At 33.5% G+C, this 19,614-nt stretch overlaps 1 protein-coding gene across 2 annotated transcripts in view; it reads right to left on the reverse strand.

Moving 5' to 3' along the window:
* Nucleotides 1-19,614, reverse strand: part of LOC115886148 (dynein heavy chain, cytoplasmic) — a 151,151-nt gene that overhangs the window by 59,075 nt on the left and 72,462 nt on the right. For both annotated transcript variants that reach the window (XM_030905223.1, XM_030905224.1), the window contains exons 22-27: nt 9,017-9,240; nt 5,902-6,150; nt 5,627-5,850; nt 5,264-5,451; nt 2,618-2,893; nt 1,746-1,980 (exon numbers count right to left, since the gene is read on the reverse strand). In XM_030905223.1, the coding sequence (XP_030761083.1) occupies nt 1,746-1,980; nt 2,618-2,893; nt 5,264-5,451; nt 5,627-5,850; nt 5,902-6,150; nt 9,017-9,240 (1,396 nt within the window). The remainder of the gene's footprint in view (nt 1-1,745; nt 1,981-2,617; nt 2,894-5,263; nt 5,452-5,626; nt 5,851-5,901; nt 6,151-9,016; nt 9,241-19,614) is intronic.

Here is a 19,614-nt window from a genome sequence, read left to right on the forward strand (position 1 = left end):
TCAACGGAGGGGAATGAGGTCCCAAGTAGCATTATCTGACTTCGAACTAAATCTGACCTGAAGCGACGTCAGACTTTGTGCAAATTTAGGTCGGGTGCTGGTTATACGACCTGTGACGTAGCTTTCCTATTAAAAGCGACGTCGTTGGATCCGAGTCGGTAAATCCAACGATCGGTCGACGTACAAAATAACAACGTACCATTTTTATTAATTTCCCAACGTCGTTCCCACGTTGGCTTGCACGACGTACACATACTTGAACTAGCCCGGCATCTACCCGTTGTCCGAATAGGATACGTCTCACTGATAATCCCTAAAGTAACGTCCAATTATATTTTGTTGTATTTTATGTTCATATTTATAACCTAATTTACGTATCTCTATTTACATCCGTAAATACAACCCATTAAGTAGCATTTGCGACCCAATGAACATCATGAACATAACCTAATAAAAAGTTTTTGTAAACAAACTTAATTTTTTTATTATGCCTAAAAAACATTAAAAAGGCATTTAGACATTCATCTACATTTTACAGAAAGAGGTCGAGGCTTTTGCAAAATAATAATAGTAGTAGTGATGTCTTGCCTCCACCCGTAAATGCTTTTTATCCGGAAGAGATGCTGCATTACACTGGCGCATCTTAATTTCATTTTTTAGCTTAGGAAACCAGCAGACCCCATCCTCCTCTGACATGTGAGGTTAGGCTTAAAAAAGTGGCTGCCCATTTTTTTTAAGGAGAAAACAAAAACTAAAATATAGTTGCACAAATCCACAAATCACTGATAAACAAAGTGAGGTTACGTGGCGTACGTTGGAATTATATACGTCATAATACGATTGCCGGTCTTCCGGTTTGATGACTTCGGTCGTGTGAGACGACTAATGTTGGAGACCCGGTCGGAATTGGTATATTGGTAGTTCATATTAAGTCGGACTCAGAAATCCGCCATTCTTAACACGTATCCGATTGTCAGCCATTTTAAAATCGTTTTTTGTTTTTAAAATTTATATTAACATTTCGATTTCTAGTAGAATAATATCGATAAGGTTGAGTTTGGGGGGAACCACAGTACAGTTTTATGATTAAACCAGCTAGAAAATAAAAAAAAAATTGTGAGTTACTTTTTTATAGATATTTTTATTTCATAAATCTACCTAATTTTGAAAGCGCTCGTTGTTTTCCGGAGTATTTTAATCAAATATATCAAGAAAGTGACTTCCGTTGACAAAACTGATGTCTGGATTAATGATTCAGAATTACTATAATACGAAATTAGATAGGCACTTATAGTTATATTCGAGGAGTGATTATGAATCCATTTGTAATTAGGTAGTTTGGTTAGGTTTTTATGTATTCTTGGTAGCGAATATGAAACCAAACGTAACGTAAGTGCTTAGCGACGAATTTTAAGTAACTAAAATCCAACGTAATATGACGTTGGTAATTGGTAGAATTATATTCCCTATTAGGTCAGATACCGACGTCGAGGCGACCCGAATCTGTATTCCCCATTTAGGTGCAAATAAGGGTCGTCAGGCGGTAGAACCGACGTTGGTACCCGACGTCGGGTTTATTGAACGCGACGTATACCCGACGTTAGATAACGTCCAAATGCTACTTGGGGTGCGCCACCCTGTATATTATAAATTTAAAATGAATTAATCAAACACGAAATAAAAAAACAGTTAAAAATTTACGTTTGAGTATACATTATTATTTCTCTAAAATTCCAGTGACTTACTTGAAGAAGGGTACAATTTTACAGGCTAACTTTTCAGCAGATCTAAAACCTTGCGAGAATAACATAACTTCAGCAATAAGCTGCCTATCTGGTGTGGTCATAGCCAACGACCTAAAGAGTTTCTTCAAATTGTCGGGCAAGTTGGACCTTCCGGCATACCCGGGGTTCATAGTAATAAAGATTGCCATATCTGGGGAAACTCTGACTTGTTTTCCGACCAATTCCACGCTGATACCTTTAAAAAATATTATTAGTATCCAAATTTAGTAAAAAAATTGGTCAAGTGCGAGTCGGACTCGAGCACGAAGGGTTCCGTACCTTTCATTATCTATACAACATTAGACACTATATTATTACAAACTTTTTTCCGATTTAGCTCAAATTTTGAATGCGGGTATAAGTAATTATAAAAAAATGAAGAAACACATTACTAAAAATTGTATTAATCCATAATAAATATGTAAAAAGTAAAAATAAATATGTAAAAATTAAAAAAAAAACGATTAAAAATAAGTCGCCTTGACTAGGATTCGAACCTGCCTTACTACGGCTCCAACGTCACAGCAGCGTAAAGTCCTAACACTTTAACCACGCGGCCACCGAGGACTTGAAAGATTCTATGTAAAATGATTACTTAAAAGAAAAGTACTTTTTTATTTATAAACATTTATTTAATTCTGTTTTTAGTATTTGTTCTTATAGCGGCAACATAGATACATTATCTGTAAACATTTCAACTGTCTAGCTATAACGGTTCATAAGATAGACCTTTGTGACAGACGGACGGACGGACAGCGAAGTCTTAGTAATAGGGTTCCCGTTTTTACCCTTTGGGTACGGAACCCTAAAAAATAAACCATTTTAAAACTTACTGCCTCCTTGCTGTCCTTGACTGTCGCTACTTTCTTTCTGGCTCTTAAGGGCTTCTTGGATAGTTTGGATTTGTTGAGATACCGCCGATAGCATTCTCTCTTCTAACCTGTTGAATTCGTCAAAACAACCCCACGCGCCTACTTGACACAAACCGACGAAAATTCTACCCATCGCTTGAAAATCGAATGTCTCGTCGCAGTTAAACACCAACACGAAGCGACCCAGCTGATTGCCGAGAGCTTTGACGGACTCAGTTTTACCAGTACCAGCCGGGCCTATAATATGTGTATTAAAAAATATCCTAAACACGAACTTATTGTTATACTTTGAATAAAAATATTAAGGAAAGAGCATATCAAAAATCTTAGATCGAACGCGACGGGGTTCTATAATATGGCCGACTTAAATTCCGGTTTATCAGGGACGTTCTAATTTTATACAAAACGTGTAAAAATATGATGTAGGGTAGACTCAATAATTTGTTGTTTTATTTTACGTTGTCAATGAATGTTGGTAGTTATTAAAATTGTTATAAAAATATATATTTCTAATAAAAATAGATGAGTTATAATAATTATTTATTAACACAAACATCCGATACGCCACTGAAGCAGGTAAGTCAAACTGACGTATCTAAATTCTTTGACATCTAATCTTCGACAAGTAGTATATAAAAGCAAAATTACAAAAAAAAATATAATTAGTTAATTTTAAGTTAGTTTCATAAATGACCGGTTTACTACATAGTTCACTCATTGGGGATTTTTGCTTGGAAAAAAGTCCGGAAGTTTTGCAACTTTGCAGGTTTATAGGTTTTGGGGTCCCTAACTAAAATCCATAAAATGCACATTTCCAGACTTGCCGCCGGCGCCGCCATCTTGCCAAGATGGCGCTCAAAATCGACATTTTGTGAATATCTCGAAAACTATGCGTTTTTCGCAAAAAATTGAGGAGAGCAAAATTAAAGAGAATAAAATTTCCTATAAAAAAGGTTTCATGAAAATTTTCGCTAAAGTCAACCGTTTAGGCTCAAAATTCCTGGAAATTTTAAAATTTTGCATAAAATGATATATTATGTATAGTCGATTTTCCGAAATCAAATGTCGATTAGGGTTCACTAAAACTAGTTTTAGTTTAGTTTCTTCAATTTTGTCATAAAACAGAGGCGTATCATTAATTCGCTCATTAATTTATGAATAATTAATTTTAATTATTGAAAATGTGTACTTGTTTCCACACCACCCAAGAGGTAAAGTATATGGCGCGTTTATTTTAACGTGGTCTCCCGGAGGCCTACTCCACTAGATAAATTAAAAACTTTAACTTATCTGCAAAAGCCCGGCGGATCTGGCTCATTGATGTCAAAGTCGATCGTGTCTGCAATACGTCGTTCATCTTCAGCCGCCAGAGGGATATCTACAGGCATGTCCAACTCCTCTTCATCGGATTCGTCGAGTGACACTTCAGTTACGTTGTCACAGGATTTTCCATTGCAGTATGCACAAATCATTGAACATTTTAATCCTGCTTTTCTGCATCCGCAGGCTTTACCATAGTTGTTAGTTTTGCATTTAAAGGATAAAAATGCCAACAGGGATTTTGGAGCTGGATCTTTCAATGTCGTGACTGGAGTAATGCCTGTTTTTGTTTTCTTCCAACCCCATTCTTCGGCATCTTTGGTACAACCAGACCAATGCTGAACCTGGTGGTAAGTTCGCAATGAATGCTGTCCAGCACGACAATTAATTTTTCATAAATTAATGAGCGAATTAATGATACGCCACTGTTTTATGACAAAATTGAAGAAACTAAACTAAAACTAGTTTTAGTGAACCCTAATCGACATTTGATTTCGGAAAATCGACTATACATAATATATCATATTTTACGCAAAATTGTAAAATTTCCAGGGATTTTGTGCCTAAACGGTTGACTTTAGCGAAAATTTTCATGAAACCTTTTTTATAGGAAATTGTATTCTCTTTAATTTTGCTCTCCTTAAACTTTCGCGAAAAACGCATAGTTTTCGAGATATTCCAATACCAAACCAAACCAAACAAAATACCGATTTTGGGCGCCATCTTGGCAAGATGGCGGTGCCGGCGGCAAGTCTGGAAATGTGCATTTTATGGATTTTAGTTAGGGACCCCAAAACCTATAAACCTGCAAAGTTTCAAAACTTCCGGACTTTTTTCCAAGCAGGCCCCTTTTTTGATCTCCAATGACTGAACTAACACGCTTGTTTATTTGGAACAACTTTCGTTGCACGTCATCAATGACACCATGCGTCGTCTTATGGATGTGCAACGAAAGTTATTTTAATTTCCCTATAGTCACCTACTAGCGAAAAGTTATTCCATTATTTCCCTCGATTTTTGACCGAGATCTACGGCACGCTACACAACCAACTATTTTGCAGTTTTTTTCAATAAATCGCAATAGTGTCACTGTTAATTTAAGTTCTGCCACAATTTCCTCCTAGATTTAATATCTTTAAACAACTATCAGTAGTAGAATAAATAATAAATAACATAAAATAAGCTCAGTAAAAAAATTGTCAAGGATTTCCAGCCTAGGTACCTATACCTGGATAGCATTATACTCCTTTCTTAATCTTTTTATTCGAAGTTGTTATAAAGCATTACCAAAAGGCGATCCTCCTAATCTAGCTTCTAAAGCTTGCGTCATTGTCAAATAGCATCTGTCGGTCAAAGGCGTTTGGACGAGTCTATCTTGGACACCAAGATACTCAAAGCCGTAGTAGAATCTTGCATTAGCCATGTGGATGGTTAGTTGTTTTAGAACCTCAGTTTGACGAGGATCAAAGTAAAATCTAAAATATTAATAATAAATTTATGAAAAATTCACTAAACAAAAAAAGTACAAATTCCATTTAAAAAAAATCAATCAGTCAATTTAGTTTAAATTTTATTTGAATCTCCCTGCGCAACATTGCCCGGATAATTAAAAAAAAAATATTTATTTAAAATATTAAGTAGTATCCATACCTCATTTGACAAAGCCATTCAAAAGCTTTATTGCTGCACACTCCAGAAACTATAAGCTTCCTAGTAACGGTTCTCTTATGCACAAATTCATTAATCAAATGTTCCAATTTCTTTCTTCTTAACTGAGGTTGTTCTTGAAGCACTGAATCGGCCAATACATTCAAGGTATTCTCGACTTGTTGCAGCACTTTTTCCAACGGACCTTTCTGTGGTTCTCCATTCATCTAAAACGCGTAGACATGAAACACAAGTAAATAAAAAACAAAAAATCTTACTTTTGACAAAGCAGCTTCTACATCCTCGCTCCAGAATATCTGAGCTGCCAATACAACGATTTGAGCTTGATATTTGTCGCACCATTCCATAAACAGTTTGGGGTCTATGCCATCTTTGAACTGTTTGATGTCCTGCACAGCTTGAGCTAGGCTCGAAGCTAAGGTAACGCGCATTTCCTTTTCGACAAGACTTAGCCATTCATTAATCTTGGGATGTTCGACGGTAGAAACCGGTGTTCTGAAGAGAACCTAATATTTTTTTTTAAATAAAAAAAAAATAGTAACTGTATCTTGTGGATTTACTTCCGCTAACGTTTGGATATTTCGCTATTGCAATCAAATAGAAACAAACCAATAGCTTAAACGAAATAGTTCGAATCGTTCTATCAAAATTCATAACTATTCTGCAGATAAAAATAAGTAAAAAAGTTCCTATAAATATACGTTATAAAATGCTTCGTTTTAGAGATACAGTGTGTAGAATTTTCATTTTTATTTTGTTTTTTTTTTCAAATAATTTCTGAATATTTTACGTTTTGAACAACAAAAAAAATGTAATTTACAAAATACCATGTTTATTGACTTATGGATATGGATAGGGAACAAATTCCTTTGTTTCAGATAGGTATTTATATTTTGTTACTTATAATTTTAGATTATATTATATGTTATTTTATTTGCTGCGGGAGCCGGTATCATGTATTTTTTATATGTATTTGTACCCCCTTTCTCTGATAGATATGTTAAAGACACCCGGAAAAAAATAAGTGAGTATGTTATATTTATCAGCCTATTAAGAAAAAAGTAGAAGTATAGTAGTGTCAAAAATATTTCGAACCTCTCTTAACATAACGAATTAATACATTTTATTTTTCGGGTAGTTTATAGATGATTTATAGTAACCAGATAGGAACTTAATTAATATACCTATTTTACTTTTGTTTTAGGATTAAAACTGGACTTGAAAATGGTTCAGGGTCATGATTTTCGTAAAGTTTTCTTTGCTTGGATATTCACTTTGTTATTGCAATTAGGCAGTTGACAAAAAATGTAGGTACTTATTTTAACTTATTTAACAATGTGATTTAATAATCTTAAAATAAACTTAATTTGCTTTGCTAATAAATGCTTATTTTTTCCAAAATTACTGACAATAATTGAAGGGGTGCAATAACAAGGCAGCTCCACTTTTTTTCGAAAATGGGATTTTTAATGCCCTTTTCACTTAAACTGATTTATTCCCTATCCCACGTTCCCTTGACGTGGTATAGGGAATAAATCAGTTTAAGTGAACATTTTCAGTTCGTTCAGAACGAAAGAATACTACTACTAATAATGGCTAATTTAAATTTCCCGCCAGCCAGAATGTGCGATAATGTCTTACGATACGTTTTATACCTATCTCTTTCTTTTTCATATGAAGTACACATAATAAAGAAAGATAGCAATAAAGACGTACGTCCTGCCATGGTCCTGCTAATTGGTTTCAAAATTGTTATTCTGAGTTGCGCTACGGGAACGCGGTCCCACTCTTTACCATGAGATTTGTCAGTCTCTTTTTATTTGTTTGTCTATGGTATTACCACAGATTATACAGATTATAATCTTTGTTTTTTCTTTATTGTTTTTCGTGGTTCCAATTTTCGGAATCGAGCACTAGTTAAGTGACTAGTTTGCGCACATAGCACGCCCACTTATCGCCTCTAAAATTGTGCACAGCCCCTGACCGGCACAGTTATTAGAGAGATATCGGAAAACCGAATAGCGTCATCCAGTATTTACGCGTACCTTATCATGGTTACGATATGCGTGAGGTCAATTTTTAACGCAACACCATTTATAACGTTACCGCCTCGGACGTAATTTTGCGGATCAATTCGCGTCCGCTCTTTCTAAATAACCCTCTGATAACGTTTAAAAATTGCTTAAATGGGCATGTGCGGGTATTTGACAACCGGAGCCGGCCGGCGAGATGCTTTATTTTAGGTTATGTTTGAATTGTTTTCAAATTATTGCTTTAGTTTTATTAGGTAATTTGATATTTAAGTAGCTGGGATTAGTTTTAATATAAATATCCCTTTAAAAATATCGGATTCCACCTCTTCCAATACTAAGAACAGTTACAAAGAGTCTCCGGGTTTACAGCAGATGACAACTTAGCCCTTCTAAGAGAATTTGTTGCTTGTTGCCCTAAACCCACTGGCAGACGTTGAACAATAAAGCACTGTAAATAAGCACGTATATGGCCGGCCCTCCGGTTTTAAAATACCTAGCACACGCCCATTTCAAAGTTTTAAATTCAAAGTTAGGTTAAGTTTAAATAGCGGACGCGTGCGATCGAATTTTCCGATCCGATAACTATAAATAAGAGTTAATACCACCACAGAACAGATACACCACCTCACGTAAAGGAAATAACACCTGGCCTTATTAACGTCCATGCACGCTATTCGGTTTAGCGATATCTCTCTATTACGCTGTTTATTGTTATTTTACGCGAGTTTATTTTCGCGCACAGGAAATTTGACTCGTTTGCACATCGTCATAAAAAACAATTTTCGTACTACGAATTAGGGACAAGATTTTTATCTGTATACTTATAGGATACCTAATCTGTGGTATTACCTTATTAAGTAATTGTGATCAGGTAGTAATTGTTAATTTTGAATTTTAACTTGATATAATGTCATTTTAACAGAACGTCAACGGTTTTTGTAGACGTATCTATTTAAAAAAAAAACTAAAGTGTTCTCGAATAGTTGCATTTTTTAAATATTTTAAATAGTTTTTTTTCTTTATTCTTTGTATTTTTTTTGCTTCCGACGACGGAAAAATATAAATTTTCCGAAACGTTAAGCATTTTTTTGTTCGTTAAGCAAATTTTTATATCTGTAAACCTAACTTCTGACAATTAGTCTCCGTTGGATTAACACAGCAGTGTTTACAAAAAATAAACTATTTTATTTTGTAGATTTTCTTGCAGTGGCGAAATACGCATAATGATTTTTTTGGAAATATTTACGTTTTGAAGTGTTTGGTCTACATTGTTGGAATTTCTTAAAGTTTACAGATATATAACGTTTTAGAAAGAGTATTTGTAAAATTATTGTATTACCTCTTCGCCTTCTCTAGAAGCAATACCGGTGATAACTGTATTATCTTCATTTAAAATGATGGAAGCAACGCCGGCAAACATTTTCTTGAAATGCTTTTGTAGTCTGGCAATGTTTTTACTGTTACCAATAATTTCCAATAGATCCTCATCACCAACGAAGTAAAAACGAGGGAAAGATGTCCTTTCTCTTTCGAGATATTCACCCAGAGCCTTTTGGATTTTTCCTATAAAAAAACGACATTTACCATACACAGAGATTTTTTAAGAGTCGTTTAAAATGTTTATTTTAAAATACCGACCAGGTTATTTTAGAAGTGTGGTAAGACAATGTGGTCTAACCATAGACTTAAAATAAAATATAGACTGAGCATCTCATTCATAAATAGTTGGAACATGCGGCCAGACAATGTCTTGTTATTGTTGTGTTATTGTTTTAGGTTATAACGAGTGCGACACGAGCGATAGATAGGTTGTCTCTGTCGTAACGGTCGTTCCCTGACGACTCTGCCGAGAAACACAACACTGTCTTTCGTTTCTCAAGTACACCTGAACTCTCCGTATCATAGCCGGGTAATGTTTTTATTTTAATGAAGCTATAATTAAATTAAAAATATATCGTATTTAAACTTTTTTATATTTTATTAAGATTTAGGACAGATTTTTTAAATAAAAGTTTAGAAAAAACGTCTTAGAGTCCAAAAAGGATAAAAATAATAAAATACACGTTATAGAAGAAATGTTATAATCGAAATTACGTAATTTTTGAAATTAATAATAAATTATTAATTTTAGTCAAACATTTACAACCCCTAATATTAATCAAAACAGGATCTATTCCACAGATATAATAGAATCGGCGACAGGGAGAGAAAAAAAAAATGATTGTTGTAATTTTTTTTTCTGGTTAAGTGATGTGAAAACATAAATCTGTTCCATTAAAGCAAGGAAGGTGATAGGAAGTGGATAAAATGAAAACTACATTTATTTAACTCGGTACTGTCTTTATTATACCGGGTGCGTCCCAAAAGTGGCTCATCCCCATAATTTTTTTATAGTTTCAAATAAAAAAACAAGATTTAGTATGTTAGTAGGAGATTTAGTGTTTAGTAAGTTAGTAGGATTGATTGACGCATTCAATTGTTTTTGGTCACTTCCTGTTTCACAGGAAATGACTATAACTTTTAATTTTTAAACGGCACCCTCGGTATATTTCTACTTTGTTCGATAGAAAATGACACTCTGAATAGAATGACATATCATATGTCAACTTTTGACATTTTCGCATATGGTTTAATTGTAATTGTAACACGCGGTTCATAACGACAATTTGACTCGAAATACCAAGTGTGTTGTATCAATATATTCATAAAAAATGCTTTTTCCAAATATGCTAATGAGTCACCATTGTTCCATTTGAAAAAATTGACATATGTAGGATTAAAAATACGATTTGTACATCTTTTAACCGGCCTAGACAAGACACGAAACACATTAGACGATCAAAACTATTTTTCCAAGGCTCCTTGATTAAAACTTAGTGTCTTTAACAACACCATGGCACCCTGGATTGAAATTTAAAATACGATTTGTTTTTAAGCGACAATATCAAAAGTTGACATATGATATGTCATTCTATTCAGAGTGTCATTTTTATCGAATAAAGTAGCAATATACCGAGGGTGCCTTTAAAAATCAAAAGATGTAATCATTTCGGTGAAACAGGAAGAGACCAAAAACAATTGAATACAAACAATTGAACGGTGAAACAGGAAGAGACCAAATTCAATAAATCCTAATTTATGTCATATACCTACTAACATACAAATCTGTTTTTTTTATCTGAAAAAATAAAAAAGTTATAGGGGTGAGCCACTTTTGAGACGACCCGGTATATTAAAAAATATTCTTTCATAATGTAATATCATTTTAAAATTCTTGTACGTTATTTTAGATTCTGAAGATAATTTTTGAATAAACCGGAATATATTTTTAATAAAAACATTATTAATTATTAACAGGGTTATAATTATGATTTTGTTACAATGTAAGTAAGTAAATAATGTAATGTAAGAGAAAAAATTCAGATTTTACATTTTACTAAAATATTATCTAAATAAGCGCCTTTCTTAAACAACGCCACTGACTCCCAATGGGTAAATTGAGAGTTGCCTACCGGTCGAAAGTCGTTTCAAGAATTAAATGGATTATTTAAGTCAAATTTCTTACAAATTTGGCACTGGCGAACCATATTTTATAGTTCTTGAACAGAAAAAGTCAATAAAATAAATACTTAAGAACTACAAGCTAAGAAAATGCGTTAATACAGCCGGGGACATAGCGGCAATAAAGCTTTACGGCACACGTGCGACGCGTACTACAAGGTAATAAATGAATGAATAGGCTCCCTCGCCTCTAATCGGTGTTGTCATATTGTAAAGAACTTATCCTTTTTAAACAGTATCCGACTTATAATTTAATAGTATAAGGACTATTTAATACATTTATGGGATACTAAAACCTACTTTATTAAACTGTAGTATTAATATCTCAATATATGTGTATAACAAGAAAAAACATATTGATAATATTAAAGACGTGACAACATAGGCTGGATGAGGAAGGCTCGGTCGACTGTACCCAGAAGTAAACATGTGTACAAAAAAGATTGTTTGACCGCGTTGAGATGTAAATAGTGTAGTCTATATTTTATTTTAAGTCTATGGGTCTAACGATTTTAAAAATATGAATCAAGTTTAAAAATATTATGAATCAATAATAATCAAAATGCTGTCTCTATCTGTCCTCTCTCTCTCTATCTATCAGAAAAACAATACAATTCATCCAAACAAAACGAACATTTTAAACTCTGCACGCATGTTTTGATAACACTAAATATTTCGCTTACAACTAGATATTTATTGATAAAAATTCTGACACTTTGCTTTTCTTACTGTACAGGGTGTCCCATTTTAGTTGAAATCATACGGTATCTCCGTTATTAGTAAAGATAGGAGGATACGGTTTGCACAAACCTGTCCCACTTTTTTGTCAAACGGAAGATGCCGTAAATAAAATTTTCATAGCGCTCTTCGTTTCTGAGCTACAGGGTCTTTTTGTAAATTTAGCAATTTGGGACACAGTATCTCCGTTACAGTTGATGATATCGAGAAGGTGAAAACTGATTCTTGTAGAAATTTTTACGTAGAATACAGTCGTGTAGTCTATAAAGTAATATAAGTAATATTTTCGAAAATCTGAACTAAAGTTATGTTTTTTTCAAATGGAACACCCTGTATATTTATAAATCATATGATCCGTCTTGCTATGAGCTTCTCAAAAATATATATCACTCTATATTTATTTTCACTATTTACTGCAATATTTAATACATATCATTTTCTTATTAGTAGGCCGTGATAAATAACAAAAAATAAAAATGGTATTTACTAAAATAGTCATAAAACACATATTAAAATTTTATTCGGGATTGATTATTTTACTTTTGAACTGTTTTGAATAGGTATATTTTTCTTTTTTAATCTAAAAGCTTGCATTATTAAAGCATTTACCGGGTGTTCGACATTGTAGTTGCCACGATATATTTCATATTTCAAAAATTCCCAGAATCAGAAATCGAAAACGGACAAATCAGGGAATCAGAGAAGCCATCATATGGGTCCATTGGTTCCAATTCGCGGTAGAGAGTTAAGTTTCCAATACATAAAGCATTTATTAGTGACTCCCAAAATAAAACAAGAGAGAAATAGCAGTATACTTTAATATTCGTTACTTTCTTTTATTATCAATCATGGCCTACTAATAAATATATGATCTTTTAATAATTTTTTTTAAATATTGCAGTAAATGGTGAAAATAAATATAGAGTGATATATATTTTTGAGAAACTTATGGCAAGCCAAATCATATAATTTATAAATATACAGGGTGTTTCATTTAAGAAAACATACCTTTAGTTTATATCTTCAAAAATATTCTTTTCGTAAGATAACAGAATACGCCACTGTATTCTACGTAAAAAGTTCTACAATACAGTTTTCACCTTCTCGATACCTTTACCAATAACAGAGATACAGGGAGTGTCCCAAATTGCAAAATTTTCAAAAAAAACTCTGTAGCTAAAATAAAAAATAGGGTGTTGCATTTAAAAAAAACAGATGTTATATTCGCCACACTTTTTTGAAGCACCTTGTATACTCTATAATAATTTTAAAATGTGTATCTTAACCTTCCCTATAACTTTTATATTTAATTCTTTTTTGTAAACCTCGAAACAAATGAGATAATGGACTTTACTCTATCGCTGACTCATCCTGTACATAATTATTCAATAGATTTCATCGTGGGATATACCAGAACATCTGGAGTAAATTAAAATATTTAATTTAATTAAAACGTCAACAAAAAAATAACATGTATTCAAATTCAAATTGCAATATAACTAATATTTAGTAGGTAACTATAAAAAAATACATTTTTTTAACAATGTTTACAGAAGAACAGGCAAAACTAAAAATTAATTCGTTCTCAAAATTCATTTTTTAAAATTATGTGGAGCAGTCATTAACATTTAATAATCGGTTAGGTTGACTTCGGCCGCCAGTAATGACTCTTTCTGGTTAATATGATGTTGGGGAACTTATAGTTTGGCTGGAATATCGGGAAGATCCTGGAGTGGCAGAGATAACTTCAGCTGGTGCAAAACTCATTAACGTTGCTTCAGTGTCTGTGACAAGTTGGAACACCTTCTTTTTGATGCGCAGTTGTAATGGTGCTGAGAACGTTTTTACTGTTGCAGCCATTGAAGAAAAAAAGACATCCAGAGGGTGTACGTTTGAGTGCTGCGAAACCTGCCGTTTGCGCTTAAATTGCATTAGCGATTGCTGTACTTTTTTACGCGTTCGTTCAATAGTTGGAAGTGATCTTCGAATACTCGAAACGCTTTCCACTGAATCGAGGGTTGCAGGTTCAGAAAAACCTTCAGATGATTGCCGGGTAGGACCGCAAGCATTATCCACGTCATCGGAACTAAGAACAAATACTTCCTCTGGATGTTGCAAATAGGGGTTTATAAATGCCGATCCTTTATCGAATTTTATTAGTTCGTTCTTTTTCGCGCTTTGGCCATTTTTAGTTCTCTTAAACCGTTTGGTTTTTATACAATTATCTCTTAATTTTCTCCAAGTTTCTTCACAGGCGACACCTAAAACAAAGAGGCTTGAATACATTTTTGTTTTAGGTTTTTAGCGACCAGCAATCGGTGGCTTATACGCCGCGTTTCGCACAAGAGAAAGCACCACCGAAAATAAATGTTTTTAATATCTGTGAAGCTATACGGAATCAATTGCAAGCCATGCAAATGCCATGAGCCATAGAATGTGGAAAGAATTAGAGAAAAGATGGCAACGTTAGAATTTCTTAAATCTTATTGAAGCGATTGTTTGCGATTGAATTTTTTCTAACTTAGAGTCAATGATTGATTAAATTTCGATTAGGGTAGGTTAGGTTAGGTTAAAACTGCCTCAGAATAATCAAACCTCAACCTTTTAATAACTTTCGAACGGTGAGGTTTATAAAAAAATTGTAAGAGACCTTTTTTGTAGAGCATTCAATTTTCTACAAATATATGAGACTGATATACCGATATATAATTTTTTCTTTCTAATAATAAGGAGAAAATAGAACACTGAAAGGCGGAGGGCCTTCCTATTAAAATTAAGAACTCATTGTCTACCAATCTTTTTTTCAGAGTACAAAATAAAAAAAAATAGTCAATTTTTTTTGACCCACCCTAAATATACGAGGCATGTTTTTTAAGTAAGTACCGTTTTGCGATTCCGCCGCCGCAGCGCTACGGTAGGCGTTCCGCGCATGCGCGCTGGTTACCTACATCTCTTGTCTATGCACAGACGCCAGTACAGTCTGATTCAGGTGGATGACACTTCTTATGGGAGAACTGGAAATGGTTGAAAACTTGACTACAAGCGATTTTCTAGGAATACCGATAAATTATTGACAAGAGTGACAGATAAAACCTTGACATTCTTTCAGTATAACTGTTCATCTCTTTTTCTTTCTAAAGTGTGCGTTGAAAGGAGACAAAAACAATTTTTTGTAACCCATAATTTGTTATTCGAACACCACTTTTCTCCTTGTCGGGTCGTTGACGTTGACTTGTCGCCATTTTATTTCTTTTGTTTACACGCTGCAGTTTGCTTTGTAAATTGAATACATAAATTATTTAGGCAAATATAGGTTTTTGATAAAACTCCTTGGACTAACGTGTAGGTAAGTGTTGATAAATAAGTTTTTTTTCATCTTAACATGCTCATTGTCATTCTCCTGATTTAGGTGACAGAAAAGGATCATCAAATGAAATTGAATTTTATATTTTTTCATCCCAGGACCGATAATAAAATATATATTTTATGGATACCTTCCTAAATATCAACGAGATGAGCCATCGGAAGAAAGGGACCATAGTACAAAACAGAAAGGTGATCTTTTTTCTTTCCACTTAGGATATTGAAATTATTATATACTGTAGTCGTGTTTGGCATTATGCTCTTAGAAATATAGGTAAACAAAGAAGAACAGATATAAAGCATCCCAGAGGAAAAGAGAGGCAATACCTGTACTCTCTCTCTGATATTTGTGAAAGTTACGGCAAAGTATTGTTGTAAATGTCATCTTTTTAATCGACCTGAAAACTTCGAGCAAAAAGATGACACTTTCAACAAAACCCTGACAGATATCAGAGACGATACAGGTTTTTCCTCTCTTTTTCCCTGGAATACTTTTAATTTATTATTCTTTGTTTATCTAGATTTCTCAGAGCACTATGAACGAACTCAGCTTGTATGTTTGAAATAATCGTCCAGTTGGCTTCAAAATGATGATCGATGACATTTCCTATATAATTTTACTTTCAAAATTATGATATATATCGTCATTTCTAAGCCATCTATGACGCCATTTTTTTCAGTTTTGTTATAATTAATTTTGTCTCTTGATCTACTTGTAACATTATTTTTTAATTTTATTAATTTATTGTGGTGAAATTAATTTCTGTTGTATATTTGATATTGATATTAAACATATTTTTAAAAAATGGTGTATTTTTTGTGTTTTTATCTATGTCATAATTAAAAATAAATGAAGAATTAAAATTTTTTATTTTTTTAAACTTCCCGCCATGCGTTACAATCTAGTCCGTAGTTCCTACAAGCGATATTGGGGGCGCTAGTAGCAGTAGACTTGTCAACAGTGTCAAATTTAAACGTCAATTTCACTTTCCAATATTTAGCAAGGCGCTCGCACTTCTCCTTGTGTATGTGTTTTGTGGTCTGATTCTTCATTGTATACGTTGTTTATTGAGTGTTTAAGATGCCCCCGACAATCGTGAGCCCCGCCGATTGTGAAGTACGGGCTGTCATACGATTTCTTAGTGCTAAAGGCGTAAAACCGATCGATATTCATCGCGAGATCTGTGAAGTTTACGGACAAAACATTATGAGTGATGGAATGGTAAGGAAATGGGTGAGAGCATTTAAAGATGGCCGCACAAATGTGCATGATGAAGAATGGAGTGGGCGTCCTTCGGTCGTTAATGAAAATTTGGTGCAGAAAGTGGACGAAAAGGTGAAAGAAAACAGACGCTTTACAATTTCATCATTGTGCGACTACTTTCCTCAATGTTCTCGTAGTGTTTTGTATCGCATTGTGACCGAGAACTTGAATAACCGGAAATTGTGTTCACGTTGGGTTCCGAAAATGTTGACGGATTTGCACAAAACCCAACGTTTAGGCAGTGCATTGACTTTCCTTGAGCAGTACCACAATGAAGGTGAAGATTTTTTAGACAAAATTGTTACTGGTGACGAAACATGGGTGGCCTACATCACACCAGAATCGAAACAACAGTCCATGGAATGGCGACATTCATCATCACCCAAAACAGTGAAGTTTAAGCAAACAATTTCTGCCCGGAAAATCATGTGCACAGTTTTTTTGGGACAGAAAAGGAGTATTGCTAGTGGAGTTTCTGCCTCGTAATGAGACAATCAATGCAGCATCTTATTGTGAGACATTGAACAATCTGCGCCGTGCAATCCAAAACAAAAGAGGTGGTAAGTTGAGTAAGGGTATTGTTTTGCTGCATGACAATGCCCGTCCACATGTGGCTAATCGGACCAAAGATCTCATCAAATCTTTTAAATGGGAAACTCTAGATCATCCTCCATACAGCCCTGATCTGGCGCCCAGTGACTACCATTTATTCCTGCACTTGAAGAAACACCTGGGCGGTCAGCGTCTTCAAGACGATAACGAAGTCAAAACAGTTGTGATACAGTGGTTAACCAGTCAGGCGGCAGAATTTTATGAGGAGGGTATTGAAAAACTGGTGCCACGTTATGACAAGTGCCTCAATATTTACGGAAATTATGTAGAAAAGTAGATTAAGGTACAGGCTTTCATGTAAAAATAAAATTATTGCGATATCTTTGCACGTTTTTTTTTTAATTCCAAAACGGTACTTACTTAAAAAACATGCCTCGTACAACTCATGGAATGTAAATTACCTATATTTTCGCCATTCTTTTCCTTGTCTTGTACAATGACCAGGTACGGCCTTGAAAATTTATACTACTAACTATTTATAGTTATCTACGGAATGGGGAGGATGTAAACTCCCGCCCTCAAATTCAGTACCATGCAATTTTAAGCAAAAGTTAGGTTAGGAAAAAGCAAAGCTGATTATATATAACAAGCAGACAGAAGCTAATATATTTGTTTTAGACTTACCCCAAGCTTTTTCTCCAACTAGTATTAACACTTTTTCCAGGTAACTCACTATTTAATTTCTACTTAAATTTAATTGAACACAGAAAAATAAATGTCAATTTGTACCATTTCGTGTGACATTAACGTGTAAGTTTAACACAGAGATAGACGTATACGCGTTTATTTTTTAAGCTTTGGTGTTTTTGAATTGTTTGATGTTTAGTAAATGAATATTAGTTCTAGAAGAGAATTATTTTTACTCCTCAATAAAAAACGAAATAAAACTGGATTTGTCTTTTTTTTTAAATAGAAAATACCGTTTCATTCAATTCTATACTATATCTAGGCCAGAAGTTATAATTTGTTCCGCTTGGTAACAGTGCCAATCGAGAGCCTATATAGATGCTTTTTTACAATTTGCGAATAATAATTTAGTTTTAATCATCTGCTGATGCGCATCAACATGATTAGCGAAACATACGTCCAGAGTTTAGGTTTTCTTTATATAGATTATAGATATCTTTATATATTTTAGATAAGTTGAAGCAGATTTAAATGCTCTTTCAAGCTATATTAGGGTTTCCTATACCCATATGGCTCAGATTTTGAATAAAACGCAATTTTTTAATAAAATAGCAATCAAGACGGCTGGTGTCGCCATGGCCTAGTAGTAGCAATAATAGCAATTTTCAAAATCGACACTAGTTTATGGACTTTATTTAAATTTATAACAGTTTACTTTTTATTTAATTTACCTACAATAGTTTAATAAGTCAGTATTTATTATTTTATCAAGAAAAATAAAGAAGTAGTTCTTTGATTTATATTACGATGACTTGTAGATATATTGGATTTTCTATAAAAGAACCACTTAAGGCAAATTCATTTTCACTATCAGCTCTGCGCAATAGGAAAAGTAGTTTTTCAAAGGAACGCTTGTCCAGAAAATTCCTATTTGGATATATTTGAGCATAAACCCTTCAGGCCAACAAGCAATTGTCCTCACAAATTAATATCATTAGTAACATCCATTAGTTCCGCCAGCAGATACGGCTTTATTTTTCTTGATAAAATTATAAATATGTACTTACTTATTATAGGTAAATTAAATAAAAATAACCTGTTATAAATTTAAATAAAGTCCATAAACTAATGTTGATTTTGAAAATAGCTACAAGTGTGTGCCAGCCATCTTGATTACAGTTTTATTGAAAAATCGCTTTTTATTCAAAATGTGAGCCATATAGGTATAGAAAACCCTAATATAGTTTGAAAGAGCATTTAAATCTTCTTCGACTTATTTAAAAAATATATAGTGTTGCATTTGAAATAACGAAGTTTTTATGTAAAATCAATATTTAAAATAGACCAGCAATTTTTGATACCCCTGTGTACATTTAAGGAAGCAATAACATTTTTTAGTAAAGTTTATTTCTCCGGCTTCAAAGTCAGCACAAGAATTAATTCTGAAACGTAATGTACAAGGCGTTGACGAACTTTTTTATTATAGCATGCATATTTAAATATTTTTAAATATCTCAAAAACGAAAGCTTTTAGACATATTAAACTCTTATAATAAATGTCTTATTTTATGTCCAAGAATCCAAAAATAAAATAAAATACTGGGTGTTCCATAAGAAAAAATATGACTTTGGTGTGGATCTTAGTTCTGACACACCCTGTACATTTGAAAATAATTTTAAATTATGCACATTGTCTTCCCACATATACCCCTAAAATATTTTGTTTCTACATCTTCCCGTTTTCGTATAATCAACCGAGACGAATGAGGTGT

The sequence above is a fragment of the Sitophilus oryzae genome, unplaced genomic scaffold (assembly GCF_002938485.1).
Source record: "Sitophilus oryzae breed Bouriz unplaced genomic scaffold, Soryzae_2.0 scaffold_469_pilon_pilon, whole genome shotgun sequence".
In the NCBI taxonomy this organism is placed as follows: domain Eukaryota; kingdom Metazoa; phylum Arthropoda; class Insecta; order Coleoptera; family Curculionidae; genus Sitophilus; species Sitophilus oryzae.